Consider the following 16,492-nt stretch of genomic DNA (forward strand, 5'->3'; position numbering starts at 1 on the left):
AGCCCCATAAGACAAGCATTTGAAAAATTTAACTTGCCCTATGACCGAATCTACTATCAAATACTACAGACCAAAGGAATTTTTAACGCCTTTGATATATATTAATATTACTGATATTTACATTTATTGTTTTTATTAACTAATTTTTAACCTATGAGCGGAATTTTTAGCCCCTGTCAATATCCATTGTGATTTGCATTTATTATTTGTATTAACTAATTGTTTTCTTTATATTACAGGAGATTTAAACGCCATAGCCCCTATAATCTCCAACTTCTTCCTGATGGCGTATATGTTAATTAACTATTCCTGTTTTGATAACTCTCTTGCCAAATCTCCAGGTATGTTCCCAATTATGTATTAAAGGCCCATTATGCCTCAGAAATGCTTTTATATTTATTTCTCAAAAGCTTTTTAATTTTGGTATACCTTTCTAGTATCCAAATGTTACTTATTGGCCAATAACCTGAACCATCTTTTAATATGTTTTATTTTGGCAATTAGTACAAGTTATAGTAAATTAGTGTTTTATATGGAAGTCAAAATACTACTTTGTTTACATTCTGCTACTTTATCAGAAATTATTTCACATTTATCATTACTTTCTTCCAGAAACAAGCATCTAACATTCTCAAAAACGATTATTTAAAATTTATTATAAGATTCATGTTTGCCCTTTCTAAAGAAGTAAAAATTCATTTGTTTCTGAGGCATAATGTACCTTTAAGTTAACCATTAACTTGTTTTGTTTTGCTGTACCTAGGTGGCCTCCATGGCCAAATGGTATAGGTTGCTGACTTCACATCCACTTTCCCCTTACTGTTTCATGTTCAAATCTTGCCAGTGACTTTTGCATCTTTCAGCTGGTTTAGGGAAGGTTGGTGGTTCTACTAGGGTGCTCACTTGTTTATGAAGTGGCTGGCATCTTGCTGCAAAATCTTTAGAGAACCTTTACAATTTACCATTTATATATGTTATTATTAATACTGCACATTTGTAACATCGCTTTCCATTGGATGATCCTGATGTTTATATAGAATTATATACAAGGCTGCTTTCATTTCATCCAAAAAAAATTAAAAAATTTTTCTCTAGAAGGGAAGTTTTCTGTATCACATATTTTCGTTGTAAGGATTTCTGACAGGTTATATGGCCGCAATAAACAGTTGTTTACAATGCATACAAACAACTGTTTATATAGGACCATATAACATGTCAAAAATCTTTATAACTTATAGTGTAACAGAGTTTTAGTGGGTGGAAAATTCACAAAATGTGAAATTTGCTTATGCATCTTTGTATGAAATTTACTTATAATGAGAATTACTTTCATCTGATGTTCATATGCAGTTGTCACAGTATAGTAAGAATCACTATCACCTTCTAAATGGTTTTTGTCACTATTGTTGAATCTGATTTGTCATCATTTGACCATTAACAGTTTCAGATTATTCAGAACCTAAGCAAAAACAAAAAAAATTTAAAAGGAACAAAAAGAAATACAGTACAACCTCGGCAGAGCAACCTTTTGTAAAGTTATCACCTCTTTTACAACAACTATTACATTGTTTTTTTATGCTTCATAATAAATTTTACCTTTTTAGTGCAATACCTCTCTGTGTCAAAAAGGGTGTTGCTGTACAGAGGTTATACGGTTCTAAAAAAAAAGTGTTTATAAATTATGGTTGTACACCACTATTGAAATTCAGTATGAAATTTTGATTTTACAGGTTGGAGACCATCATTCAAGTATTACAACATGTGGTTAAGTCTAATTGGTGCCTTACTCTGTGTCACAGTAATGTTTATAATTAATTGGTGGACAGCTCTTATTACATTTGGTGTGATTGGTGCCATCTTTGTGTATGTTCACTACAGAAAACCAGGTCAGTATGCAGCTTTGTATAATTTTATATCCTTTAAAAAGTATTTTCTTAAGCAATTAGTGAAGTGGTTGTTGCTGTCCTCAAATCACTTTCTGTGGGTTCAAATCCAATCTGGGGACTTTTGGAGTCTTATATGAGGAAGCTGTTAAGCTAGCTTAGGAAATCAAGATGGTTCAACTTGGGTCCTTACTTGTGCAAAGAGAGGGGATCTGAGGTATTCCAACACAAGTAAAGCTAAAAGGTGGCTATGTGACCTTTACAGTGTTGCTGTGACACAAGAAATATAAATAAACTGTACATTTTGATTTTGACTGTATTTCAGGTCTTATTCTAAGCAACACCAACTCTGATCTGCCTTCCATTTAATAATGCTATTTTTTAAGCCCCCCAATCAAAGAGGCTTTTGATAAATTATCAATGGTGGTAAAACATGACATTGATTTTTGGTTACGAAAAAATTTTTTATTATAACTTTACATGACTGTGTACCACTTTTTTTTCCCAAGGGTTATATCTTGATGTTGTGAAAATAACACATGCATATTTGGTTTCCCAACAGTTAAGAATAGAATTGATGCCCTTTCAAAAATAGAATGCTAGCTGATTGGCTGATTGAAAGGTCAGGAGAAGATGACCTCCTATTGGTGACTGTCAGATCCTAAAGCATAGCGTTATTAAAGAAATTATATTTATCACACTGGTATAATTTGTAACATTGATTTTTATTCGATAATCAAGATGTTTTATATTACCTTTATACACTTCTGGTAAATGTTTTATTTTAGATGTAAATTGGGGATCATCTACGCAGGCACATGTCTACAGAGGTGCGTTAACAGCAACTTTAAAACTAGCACAAACTGAAGATCATATAAAAAACTTTAGGTAAGTTGTTACCATACTCCTTCTACTTAACATACCCAAGTTGGATCATTACCGTCCTTCTACAATTAAGGCCACCCAAGATGGATTACATAATCTTAAATAACACAAAATTGAAAACCTTGAATAAGTTGTTATCATACTTCCACTAAGGTGGGTGACATAATCTAAGATAACACAAAATTTTAAGATTTAAAGATACTGTTCTTAAAACAGAATGTAAATGTCTATTATGCCAAACTTATATTTAATGTAGAAAAACAAAGTCTAGTATTCATTTAGGCCGGTGATGATACTGATAATTATTGTTGATTGTCTTGTTAGCATGACCATTGGTAGAATAGGGAAAGCTATTGTACTCACCAAGGCATCAGTGTCACACTGGTTAAGTGTTTGCAAGCAAGTTGGTATCTCTTAAAACTACTGAAAGGAATGGGTTGAAACTTCACACAGTTATTTGATAGCATAATAGGAGGTCAATCTCTAAGGCCTGTAAAACTAACATGAATTTTGACAGAATTATGGCCCTTTTTGAAAATTCTACACTATCCAGGCTCTTGTTTTGCTATCAAGCACTGAGAATTTTGAGCATGCTGTTCTACCGAAAGCTCTTGTTTATGATATGTTTTTGTGTTTCTGTTTGATATTGTGTATATATGTTTTTATTATTTTGTTTGTTTCCCCTAGAGGTAAGATGATGTTGACATGAGGCGCAGGTACTGAGACTACTTTGCTGTGTACTAACTTTACTTTTCAAACCTCTAACATTATCTGTAACAAAGTATAATATTTAGTTCATGTGTGATTGCTAAATGATGATGTAACGATTAGTTCATGTGTGAAATTGCTAGATTAAGACGTAACATTTAGTCCATTGTGAGATTTTAATTCTCTTAAAAATGCAACAGGAAGGAAACTTTGTAGCAAATTGTTTTTTTTTAACTAATGCAAAATGTAAAAGAAGTAATACTTGTACCAAATGTAAGAGATATCTGCCAGATATAAGAGATATCTACCAAATATAAGAGGAGTTATACAACAAATATAAAAGAAGTGACCATAAGACACCCATTTATGAAGAGGGGCCACACTGACTGAATGGTTCTGGTTGCCAAATTCATACATTATGCCCGTCACCGCAGTGTGGATTCCAGTAATTTCAATTTTGGAAGCTAGCCTGCTAGCTTATTGAAGATCTGTGGTTCTACTCAGGTTCCTGTCTGTGCCTGAAAAAATAATGCAGGGAATAGGGCACCATAGATCTTTTCCACTGTGATCCCGGTTTATGCCTAAAATATATATGGATGGGCACCATAAATCTAAATACTCTGGTTCCCATCTGTGGCTGGAATAAATAAAGCATGGATTGGCACCATAAATCTTTTCCACTCTGGTTCCCGTCTGTGTCTGAAATAAATAATACAGGTATGGGCACCATATAGAAGCCATATGATAATCACATCAAGCAAACATTTTTCCAAATAATCTTTCTTGGAAGGTAGATAATAGTTTTTAACTAGTATGAAGTGTAAAATTTCATCCATGAGATTAGGCTAGAAACTTATTGTGTGAGCATTTTGTAATATTTTTAATAATTGAGAGATATCTAAATAAAAAAACAAAACGTGTCAACATTTAATGTACATTTATGTGTAAGTATATTTAAAAGTCAGTGTGATTTTCTAGATAATAAGGCAGCTAACCATTGCTTTAGACTAGGTTAATGTTTACATCTTTCATTTGGTGTTAAGATATTTGAGCCGCGTCAAACCAACGTAATGGGTTTGCGACCAGCATGGATCCAGACCAGCCTGCGCATCCGCGCAGTCTGATCAGGATCCATGCTGTTCGCTTACAAACCCTATTACAAGTAGAGAAACTGATAGCGAACAGCATGGATCAACATTATGTTGGCTCATTTTAATTTTATAACTGATATGTGTCAGCTCGTTTAGCTCAGTAGGGGAGAGAATCATATTTGTAATCCTGGGGTTGGCTGGTCCTGTTGGGTGAGGTTAATTTTCTCTGTGACAGTTGATCTTGAACATCAAGTCTAATGGACATTTATCTCTCTTTACAGATTCAAAAATCATGGGTCATGTCTCCCTTTAGAGTGAAAATAATTTTCATATCTCACTTCGGAGTAAAAATATTTTTCATATCTCACTTCAGAGTGAAAATATTTTTCATACCTCACTTCGGAGTAAAAATATTTTTCATATCTCATTTCAGAGTGAAAATATTTTTCATACCTCACTTCAGAGTAAAAATATTTTTCATATCGCACTTCAGAATTAAAATGTTTTATATCTCTTTTCAGAGTAAAAAAATTGTGTTATCATTTTTTTTTTGGAGCGAAAATGTTTCGTATTTTTTCTTCAGAGGGAAATTGTTACGTATTTCACTACAGAGTGAAAAAGTTTTTCACTGCAGAGTGAAAATGTTATGTTTTTCAGTTTGGAGTGAAAATTTTTCATATCTCACTTCAGAGTGAAAATATTTTTCATATCTCACTACAGAGTAAAAATGTTCCATATTTCTCAGTTATATACTGGAATCATGTAGCATATTTTTTCACTGCTATGATAATTTATCTTTATATTTCACTCTTTGGTGAGACATGATCCATTTTGAAATTTAAGATTAAAGATACAAAATATTCTTTGTATAATTAATATTAAGTTGATATTAATATGAAATTGAAACTGAGCTACTTACTTAAAACAGATTTTATTGAATTTGTAGAAATCCAACACCCTTGCTGTATTTCTGTTCATGCTCTTTAAATGTATTTGGAAACATTGACCCAGAACCCTGATTTTTATTTTTTCATGTACGTGTACATATATATATATTTTTTTTACATTTCATATTTATTTCATTTTCTCATCATGTATATGGTCAATTATAAACAGATTTTTTTTACATTTTCTACATATATTTCTTTAATTTACAAATATGGTAATACATAATGTATACTTATCGTCTTGATATGTCTATAAATATTTCTATAAATGGAAATGTTTCAATAAATGGAAATTTTACAGTAAATGGAAATATTTCAATAAATGGAGGGAAATGTTTCAATAAACGAAAATTTTACAGTAAATTGAAATCTTTTGGTAAATGGGAATGTTTCAATAAATGGAAACTTTACAGTAAATGAAAAAATTTTGAAACATGGAAATGTTTTAATAAATGGAAATTTTTTTCAGTAAATAGAAATATTTTGATGGAAATGTTTCAATTACTGGAAATGTTTCAATAAATGGTAAAAGACCAGTAATAACATTTTTAAACTAATGACTGAAAATTTTTGCATTACATCAGGGCTTGGTAATAACTTTATAATGTATTTTAATAACATATTTTTAGTCTCATAAAAGAATCTTTTTTATGTTATGAATAAAACAAATTTTTCTCTTAGGCAATCAATGACATTCAAGTTTAATGAAATATAAATATATTATTGACAGTCTTGTTTTTATGTCTGAATCAACAATTTGTCATCTTCAGTGCAGTAATGTGTTAACAACTCATATAGTTTAATAGGAGTTAACACGTTACTGCACTAAGATGTCACAAATTGATGATTGGCATTATACATGTACGTGCTGGAAGCACTTATTTTTAGTATTAGGTCCGGACAAGGGACTATTTTTAGCTCATGCGTCGTGCGTCCGTGCGTCCTTAAAAAAATGGCGTCAAACTTTTCAAACAACATCCCCTCCTAAACCACAAGGCCAATTGCAACCAAACTTTACAGAAATGATCCTTAGGTGGACCCCTTTCAAAGTTGTTCAAAAATTTAAATTCCATTAAAAACTCTGGTTGCCATGGCAACCAATAGGAAAAACTTAAAAAATCTTCTTTTAAAAAACCCGAAGAGCTAGAGCTTAGATATTTGGCATGAAACATCTTCTAATGAGTGTCTACCAAGTTTGTTCAAATAAAAGCCCTGGGGTCAAAATTGGCCCCGCCCCGGGGGTCATAGATTTTCCTTATATGTGTATAGCAAAAACTTAAAAAATCTTCTTTGAAAAAACCCAAATAGCTGGAGTTTAGATATTAAGCATGAAACATCTTCTAGTGAGTGTCTACAAAGTTTGTTCAAATAAAAGCCCTGGGGTCAAAATTAGCCCCGCCCAGGGGGTCCTTGATTTACGTTATATGTGTATAGCAAAAACTTAAAAATCTTCTTTGAAAAAACCAAAATAGCTAGAGTTTAGATATTTAGCATGAAACATCTTCTAATGGGTGTCTACCAAGTTTGTTCAAATAAAAGCCCTGGGATCAAAATTGGCCCCGCCCCGGGGGTCATAGATTTTCCTTATATGTGTATAGCAAAAACTTAAAAAATCTTCTTAGAAAAACCCAAATAGCTGGAGTTTAGATATTAAGCATGAAACATCTTCTAGTGAGTGTCTACAAAGTTTGTTCAAATAAAAGCCCTGGGGTCAAAACTGGCCCCGCCCAGGGTGTCATTGATTTTCCTTATATGTGTATAGCAAAAACTTAAAATCTTCTTTGAAAAAACCCAAATAGCTGGAGTTTAGATATTAAGCATGAAACATCTTCTAGTGAGTGTCTACAAAGTTTGTTCATATAAAAGCCCTGGGGTCAAAACTGGCCCCGCCCCAGGGGTGTCATTGTTTTTAACTATATGTGTATAGTAAAAACTTAAAAAATCTTCTTTTAAAAAAACCCAATGACCTAGAGCTTTTATACAGGTGAGCGACCTCTGGGCCATCATGGCCCTCTTGTTCCTTTTTGCGAAAATTGCAGTATCAGTATAGAGCTGTTTACCTTCAGCACTTTTTCTTAATCCTTTTTATGCTGAATATCTTAAATGACTTGTCCATATTTCAATTAAGACAAAATCCATTCATCGTTTACAGGGAAAATTTCAAAAAACGCACTGAATAGCTTATAGTGCAGGCAAGAGTTTCACTAACATTCCGTAAGTTTTGCGTATCTTTTAACGTAAATTTGGACTTATACAAAACGTAAATTTACGTTAGTTGCATTTCACTAAACAGAATGTGCAATTTACGCCAGTAATAAATGAGCATTACTTTATGTTTAAACTTATGCAAATGCGTAGCTAAGAAAGTTTAGTGAAACGCAAATAAGTACGTAAGTTCTGCTTACGCAAAAAGTTATGTTCAAACTAGAGTTACGATAACTTAAGTTCGCCCACAGCTGGCTTAGAGTTCAATAAATTTAGTGGCACATAGGTTTAAATTAACAATTTTTTTGGAGGGGATATCGTCATAATATTCAGTTGTACATATGTAAGATTGTTCTGTTGTTGTTTTTTTCAGACCACAGGTATTGGTGCTCACAGGTTTTCCTTGTAACCGTCCAGAACTCGTATATTTTGTTAACTCTCTAACAAAGAAGATCAGTTTGATGGTGTGTGGCCATATATTACAGGTAATATACAGTATTCATAGTTTGATGGTGTGTGGCCATATATTACAGGTAATATAATAATGCACGTTTGTAACGTCATGTTTCATTGGATAATCGTGACGTTTATATAGTTTTATATACACGGCTGTTGTCGATTCATGAAGAAATCTTACTTTTTTCTCTAAAAAATGATGCTTGCTGTATTATAAATTCTTTATAAAGATTGTTGACAGGTTATATGGCCGTATATAAGCGGCTCGGGTTATATTTACAAATAGCCGTTTATATAGGGCCATATAACCTGTCAACAATCTTTATAACTAAAAATATACAGTAATGATAGTATGAGTTTTATAGATTTGCCAAGAACATGTTGATTTATATGATTCCATAAATTTTTACATAAAAAGAACCCTGTAAAGTAAGAATAAAGCTTATCTTGGGTCAAAATCTAGATCACAAAGTTAATTCAATGGAAACAATTTTGGTGTAGTTTTCAAAACTACAGAAAACTTAGAAATTGGTTATTTAATGGATGGATGGATTCTGCAATAACATGGTGTAAAATATATCCAATACATGATAATACGATATATAACTGATATGGTAATTTTATGATGTTCCTAGGGTAGCCATTCTGATGCATTAAAGGAGTACCGTCGGTTTAGAAGAGGTTATGTGAACAAATGGTTGACAAAAAGGAGAATAAAGGCATTCTACAGTGTAACAATTGCCCCAGATTTTAGACAAGGTGCTAGAAGTTTAATGCAGGTATGATTATTCTTTTATTTATTGTTTTCCTGCAGTTTTACAAATTAAAAGATTTAACCCACTGGGTTAATGCATTTGGAAGTTAGCTTATGGCTTGATTAACAAACTTTTATTTGTAGAATTTAAGTCAGAAATCCTGTTTTTGTTGAATAAGCAATATTTGTTTAACTTTTGAATAAAACAACATTATGCTCGCCAAAGGCTCGCATCAAATGATTTTTTCAACTCGTCCAATTAATTTTGTATTTTAAATCGTTCAATATTCTCTATTTACAGAATGTTGGTATAGGAAAGTTAAAGCCTAACATCCTCATGATGGGTTTCAAGTCAACGTGGAAAACCGAGTCTCCAGAGGCTATGGATGCTTACTTCAGTGTTATACAGTATGTATTGTTACCATGGAAACAGTTACCATGGCAACAGTTGCCACATGTTTATAATTTACTTCAGGAGATTATATTTAGTGTAGCTTTTTGTTGTTAAAGAAAAATGGAGAGAAATTGTTTTTTTGTTGTTTTTTTTAAAAACTTAGTATTTTTATATTTTTGAAGTGCCTTATTTTACAAGTATAATAGTTGTATGGTATTGTATGTATGTTTTTTTGTCACTGGCTAAGCTCATTACAGAGAGTATCAGATTTGTAATTGATATTGAAACAAATGTTGAATAATGATTGATATATTAATATGGCTAAATCGATATGGCCATAATTAAGATGCTTATACATGTAAAAATTTGTTGTTACTACAGTGATGCATTTGACTACGAGTTTGGCGTTGGCGTGTTGCGTACCCCGGAGAGATTGTACAAGGAGGAAGAGGAACCGTTGGACGAAGATAATCTACCTCCGGAGGATGAAAATAATTACGATGGTAAAATTAAATAACATTTATCTTACTTTTACCAATCTTCTAATGATCGGTCCGACATTTTATATGCTCCCTGAAATGTTTCAGTGGAGTAGATAGTTGCCAGTCTTTTCCCGATCTTTTATCTCTATGGTCCCTGAAATGTCTTGTCTTATTTTGCATTTACTGTATGATTCTCATAAAACCTTAATATTAATAATCTAATGCATAAAGTGGCTCCTTCAATAGACTTCTACATGATCCATTTGGGTGATAAACTGACCTGTATAACTCAATAGGGAAAGTATCACACCATTTGGGTGATAAACTGACCTGTTTAACTCAATAGGGAAAGTATCTAACCATTTGGGTGATAAACTGACCCATTTAGTACAATAGGGAAAGTATCTTACCATTTGGGTGATAAACTGACCCATTTAGTACAATAGGGAAAGTATCTAACCATTTGGGTGATAAACTGACCCATTTAGTACAATAGGGAAAGTATCTAACCATTTGGGTGATAAACTGACCCATTTAGTACAGTATCTAACCATTTGGGTGATAAACTGACCCATTTAGTACAATAGGGAAAGTATCTAACCATTTGGGTGATAAACTGACCCATTTAGTACAATAGGGAAAGTATCTAACCATTTGGGTGATAAACTGACCCATTTAGTACAATAGGGAAAGTATCTAACCATTTGGGTGATAAACTGACCTGTTTAGCTTAATAGGGAGAGTATCGCATTATCATATTAGTGATCTAGGGAGTACTGGTTTGATCCTCAGATGGTGCGTAATTCCTCATTTGCTATTGATCTTTGACATTGAGTCTTATAGTAATTTGTCCTCTCACTGCTGATTCAGAAATCATGTGTGATAAGTAATCGGTCACTTACGAGGAAATTAGTAAATTACTGATGACTTATCTGGGAAAAACCGGTAAGGTAAACAGATCAACAAGATATGGCCAAAAGTCTGTGGAAAATGGCGTAAAAACCAGACAAACAAATTGGGGGGGGCAACATCATGAATTATCAATGGGTGTAATTGATATTCTTGTTCTTTGTGCACACAATCATCCTGCATTGTTATGAAACTCCTGTTGAGGTTATTAAGCTCATGGTTATTTAAAAAGCACTTATAGTTATAGCCCTTGTTTTAAGGATTTTTGACTTGTGAATACACAAAAACAGTCAACACAATGAGTTATGGCCCTTGCTTAAAAAATTTTCAGGTTATGTTTATTTCACAGACTCCAAGAGATATGACCCTTGTTTTAAAGATGATCACCTTATGTGTATTTTAAAAAGACACATACATGTAGTTATGGGCCCTTTTCTAGGAAATGTTTTGTATGGAAATGGTATAATTTTACTAATGATGAAATGTTTCCACTATAAGAGAGATATGAGATACCTGTGTTGAAGTCACATCCAAAGAGGAAAATGGCACACTTTGGTGAGATTAGTACAATGTGAAAAACTTCAGCTTTATATACTGTTATAACATGCAGCTTTTTGTCACTAAAATCGATGGTCGAGGGGCAATAATTATTGTGTCGGAAAATGAAGTGTTAATATTTCATTATGTCTTTATATTAACACCATGGTAATATGAAAAATTTGTGTTTCCTTACCCTTTACCCAAGAGGAAAAAAGGAGCAAAAAATTTTTAAGTTTTTTTATTAAACCGGTCTTAATTTATAGCTTGCCAGCAAACAGGTGGCTCATTGCTGTGGACTTAGCTAGAAGATGTTTTACAGCATTTATTGTACTTTATAATTGGTTCTTATAGTTTTTACAAGCTTCCTGGAGAAATAAAACAAAATGAAATTGCTGTCATGTGTATCCAACTATAGATCATTTTGTACAAGTAAACAGTGAAAAATTTGAGTTTCTGGAACAGGCTTGTCATTAAGAGGTGACTGGAGGCTAAAATGACTATCTCTAATCCATTATTTTGCCGCCTCAAAATTTAGGAAACACTCTTTGTTGCATGTGATAAATAAAAAATGACTGCCACAAAAAAAAAAAAAAATTAAAACAGACTATCCAAGAATTTTTTTATTTGACAACAATGTGGTATAAAATCATGAAATTACCATTGCTTATTGCTGGAACTGTTTACTGGTTGCTTTAGCCTGCCATTTTCATCAGATTCTATGTGTCTTACTCTTTGATCTGATATAGTTATGACAAGAATCATGGATATTTTTACGTTACAAAAGAGCTTATTTCACTTTCACTGTAAAAAAAAAAATGAATTTTTTTCTTTTAATTTTTTTTGTCTGCAAATCCAGGAAATGGTGAACATTTTTAGCTTTACTAAGCATGGTTTTGTTTGTTAGTGGAACACTTATTAATTGCTCTGCACATTGGAGCATGCTTGTGGACCCTGAAGAGGAAATAATCTTTGTTAGATTTTCTTTTTCAAATTTTGTTTAACTAACACACAACTTCAAACTTCCTCCCCTCATATCTAACTATAGGTGTAGTAAATCTCTGCTTTATACCTGTCACATACAGTATATGTATATATATAATTATATATACCTGTAAGTTGTTCTTCTATAAACAAATTGTTATATCAGCCGTGTCATGACAAAACCAACATAGTGGGTTTGCAATCAGCATGGATCCAGACCAGCCTGCGCATCCGCGCAGTCTGATCAGGATCCATGCTGTTCGCTTACAATCCCTATTACAAGTGGAGAAACTGATAGCGAACAGCATGGATCCTGATCAGACTGCGCGGATGCGCAGGCTGGTCTGGATCGATGCTGGTTGCAAACGCATAACGTTGGTTTTGTCATGACACGGCTCATATATAAAATAATCCTGATCCCATGTATCAGTTGTAAGTTGGTCACTGTTTATGTATATATATTTTTTTTTTCACTATATACAAATTATTAAAAAAATTGAGACTTTCCCATGTATACATTGTAATTTGGTCACTTTTCACAAATTATTGATTAACACTTACCCATGTATCAAAATAAAATTGATTACTATATACAAACTACTGATTAATTGATGCTTTCCCAGGTTTTCATTGTAATTTGGTGACTTTATACAATTTATTTATAAATTATTAATTGATCACTATAATACACAAATTATGGATTAATTGAGGGGGGAGGGGGTTGATTTTAAGAATTAATCAACCTATATTGTATATCATTGACCTACTGTAAATTCACTTAATTTCATGGACATGAAATTTTCGTTGTTTTGTCAGAAAGAACATTTTTTGTGGGTTCTTTAAATTCATGGACTGTTTATTTATCCATAGGGTATTTAATATAAATAATTTAATGCAAAATAATATTACAGCAGACGAAAGGAAATTTCCTTGGACCTTAATTTGTTGATTGACCTATCCACGGAAAAACACGAAAATTAGTGCCCCACAAGTATAATGGTCTTGCAATATTTCACTTTTATGAATCATGGCCATCTTACAATCTGTAATTAGTCCCCTACCGGTTTAACCGGAGGGGACTTTAGGTTTACCCTCCGTCTGTCTGTCAGTCCGTCAGTCCGTCTGTCCACAAAACTGGATCCCATGATAGCGCAAAAAGTACTGGAAATATTTTTATGAAACTTGATATATGGATAGATGGCAGTATGGAGATTATGCACGTCTTTTTTTTTTCTTCCTATGTTGAAAATTCTGGTTGCTATGGCAACAAATAGTCTGAAAATATGGCAAATTTAACACATAAACTGGATCCAGTGATAACTCAAAAAGTACTAAAAATATTTTTATGAAACTTAAAATATGGGTAGATGGCAGTATGGAGATTATGCACGTCTTTTTTTTTTCTTCCTATGTTGAAAATTCTGGTTGCTATGGCAACAAATAGTCTGAAAATATGGCAAATTTAACACATAAACTGGATCCAGTGATAACTCAAAAAGTACTGAAAATATTTTTATGAAACTTGAAATATGGGTAGATGGCAGTCTGGAGATTATGCACATCTTTTTCTTTTCTTCCTATGTTGAAAATTCTGGTTGCTATGGCAACAAATAGCCTGAATTTCAAGATTTCTGATTTAATTTTTTCAGCTTTTTCACTATAAGTTCTTTATTTCTTAAGGTGTTTACATCAATATTTAAATATAAGTTTCTGGTCATCAACCACATCATAAGTGACAAGGTTTACAACTCTAGCACAAAAATTAGCAGTATTTCCTCCCTTGAACTTAGAATTTTTATGAAAAAAAAAAGGTCTTTTTTAAATTACTTCTTTATTTCCTAATGTAGCTACTTCAAACTTCATATATATGTTTCTTATTATCACTCAACATTTTTGACAAGGTTAAATACTCTAGCAAGACTATTTCCAGAATTATGTCCCCCTTGAACTTAGATTTTTCTTCAAACTTCATATATATGTTTCTTATTATCACTCAACATTTTTGACAAGGTTAAATACTCTAGCAAGACTATTTCCAGAATTATGTCCCCCTTGAACTTAGATTTTTTTCGAGAAATTGGTATTTTTCACTCCAACTTCTTCACTCCTTATAGGATTTACTTTAAAATCCCACATCGTAATAATATGACAAGGTTGTATAAACATAATTTCCTTACTAGGCAGGGAAACTTAACACATTACTGTGATATAGACAAACTTTAAAGATTTAAGTTCATTCATGTCATTCATTCACTGGTAAAATTGAATGGCCAATGGCCCATCAGAATGTTGCTAGGGTTCTAACCGGTAGGGGACTTATGGATTGCTTGCAATACTATGATAATTGCTTGTTTAAATAGGAAAAGGTGTTTCAAGTGACTTGTAATTATATTGGGTTGGGTTGGAAGTTTAAAGTCAGAAGTTTGGCTAACTTGTTTATATGTTTTCTAACTTTCAATAATATGCATGGTAGCTAAAAAAACACTTCTTCCATTAATTAATTTAGATTATTTTTCTTTACACTTTTTAAAGTTTTTTTTTCACTGCTCATTATTCTGTTAATTGTTTAGAATGCATGAGTATTTCTTAGAATAAATGACTTTGACCTTGAAGTGTGTGACCCAGATTTACTCAAGGTCACTGTCCGTTTATTTTTAGATTTTTCTCACTATCACTTGTTTTCTAATTAAAAATATAGTTACTTTTCTTGTTCAACAGGCCACTGTTGTTGTTCCACTGTTGTTTCATTTAATGACTATCAAAGTTTATAAGTGATATTTTGAAATTCAAGAAAATCGAAATACTGCAAATAAATTGAATTGAAATTTAAGTCATTCATCTTTAAATACTGAAAATAATGGACACCATTGTAATATTTTTAAAAGTAGTAGAAACCATCCTGAAAACAACTAATAATTATACCTACTTCTTCACAAAGTTTATCAATCTCCATTATAAACAACACTTTTTTTAAGGGAATGTTGTATATCAATGAAATATAGTTTTCAGATCATATGGCAGGTTTTTTTCTACAGAAAATATTTTGGATGCAACATACATTTCATATTTGAGCCCCGTCACGACAAAACCAACATAGTGAGGTTTTGACCAGCATGGATCCAGACCAGCCTGCGCAGTCTGATCAGGATCCATGCTGTTCGCTTACCAACCCTATTACAAGTAGAGAAACTGATAGCGAACAGCATGGATCCTGATCAGACTGTGGGGATGCGCAGGCTGGTCTGGATCCATGCTGATCGCAAACACACTATGTTGGTTTTGTCATGACGCGGCTAATTTATTTACATCTTGAATAATTATATACATGATTTTTTAAATCTCAAGAGCTATCCAGCTAGCTTACGGAACGTCAGTGGTTCTACTCAGGTGCCCTTTCGTGCCTGAAATAATGCACGGAAGGGCACCTGAGGTCTTCCTCCACCAATAAAGCTGGATATGACCTTTACTATGTTGATGTGACGTAAAACCCTAAACAAACAAAACAAACAAATCTCAAGATTTTATCAATTTTTTTAAAACCTCTAGCTTTCTATGCTTTGTAAGAAAGACTAGGTTTTTCAGTGATTGCACCATTGCTAGGAAATACCAATTCATACCCTGCATGTAACTTGGGTGTCATCATTTTTGAGCTTTTATGAAAGAATTGGTTGCTTATAATAATCGGGGGACATCAATTCACTCATTATGATTTAAGCGGTTAATTCATAGGCTTCTGTAATAATAAAATGCTGTAACACTTTTTAATAATATATTATGAACAATTAATAAATAGTTGCTGTCACAGATGGAAATATTCGGCTGTCAGGTAACTGATAAGCCCTACTTGACAGAGCCTCATTTTTCCTGACCAGCTTATGTAACAGTTCATAAATCTCAGTATTACGTTAAAACGGCCGCTGCGATTTAATCCCAATCAAAATAAAAGATATTTATATGTGTGTAATTGATTGAAAAAAAAAAAAAAAACATTTAATTTTGCTTGACTTTTTAAGTTTACTTTTACGTGTCTTGATTGGTTTATTTGACAGTTTGATTATAATTGTTTTTATTACAACACAGTTTTCTTGAGGACTCCCTCGCGGGAGCAAGGTAAGATGAGCCTCACTTATCTCTTTACTGTTGTCATATTATTTGAGCCGCGTCACGACAAAACCAACATAGTGCGTTTGCGACCAGCATTGATCCAGACCATTCTGCGCATCCGTGCAGTCTGATCAGGATCCATGCTGTTCGCTA

At 32.7% G+C, this 16,492-nt stretch overlaps 1 protein-coding gene across 3 annotated transcripts in view; it reads left to right on the forward strand.

The window, feature by feature from the left end:
* Nucleotides 1-16,492, forward strand: part of LOC132746873 (solute carrier family 12 member 2-like) — a 109,047-nt gene that overhangs the window by 59,721 nt on the left and 32,834 nt on the right. The window contains exons 11-18 of one of the 3 annotated variants that reach the window (XM_060736152.1): nucleotides 240-341; nucleotides 1,731-1,886; nucleotides 2,672-2,771; nucleotides 8,093-8,204; nucleotides 8,811-8,954; nucleotides 9,231-9,337; nucleotides 9,705-9,826; nucleotides 11,213-11,269. In XM_060736152.1, the coding sequence (XP_060592135.1) occupies nucleotides 240-341; nucleotides 1,731-1,886; nucleotides 2,672-2,771; nucleotides 8,093-8,204; nucleotides 8,811-8,954; nucleotides 9,231-9,337; nucleotides 9,705-9,826; nucleotides 11,213-11,269 (900 nt within the window). Of the gene's footprint in view, nucleotides 1-239; nucleotides 342-1,730; nucleotides 1,887-2,671; nucleotides 2,772-8,092; nucleotides 8,205-8,810; nucleotides 8,955-9,230; nucleotides 9,338-9,704; nucleotides 9,827-11,212; nucleotides 11,270-16,315; nucleotides 16,346-16,492 lie in introns of all 3 variants that reach the window. The other 2 variants (XM_060736159.1, XM_060736167.1) reach the window with 2 other exon arrangements.

The sequence above is a fragment of the Ruditapes philippinarum genome, unplaced genomic scaffold, assembly GCF_026571515.1.
Source record: "Ruditapes philippinarum isolate M1 unplaced genomic scaffold, ASM2657151v2 ctg3082_1_1_1_1, whole genome shotgun sequence".
NCBI classification, from domain to species: Eukaryota; Metazoa; Mollusca; class Bivalvia; order Venerida; family Veneridae; genus Ruditapes; species Ruditapes philippinarum.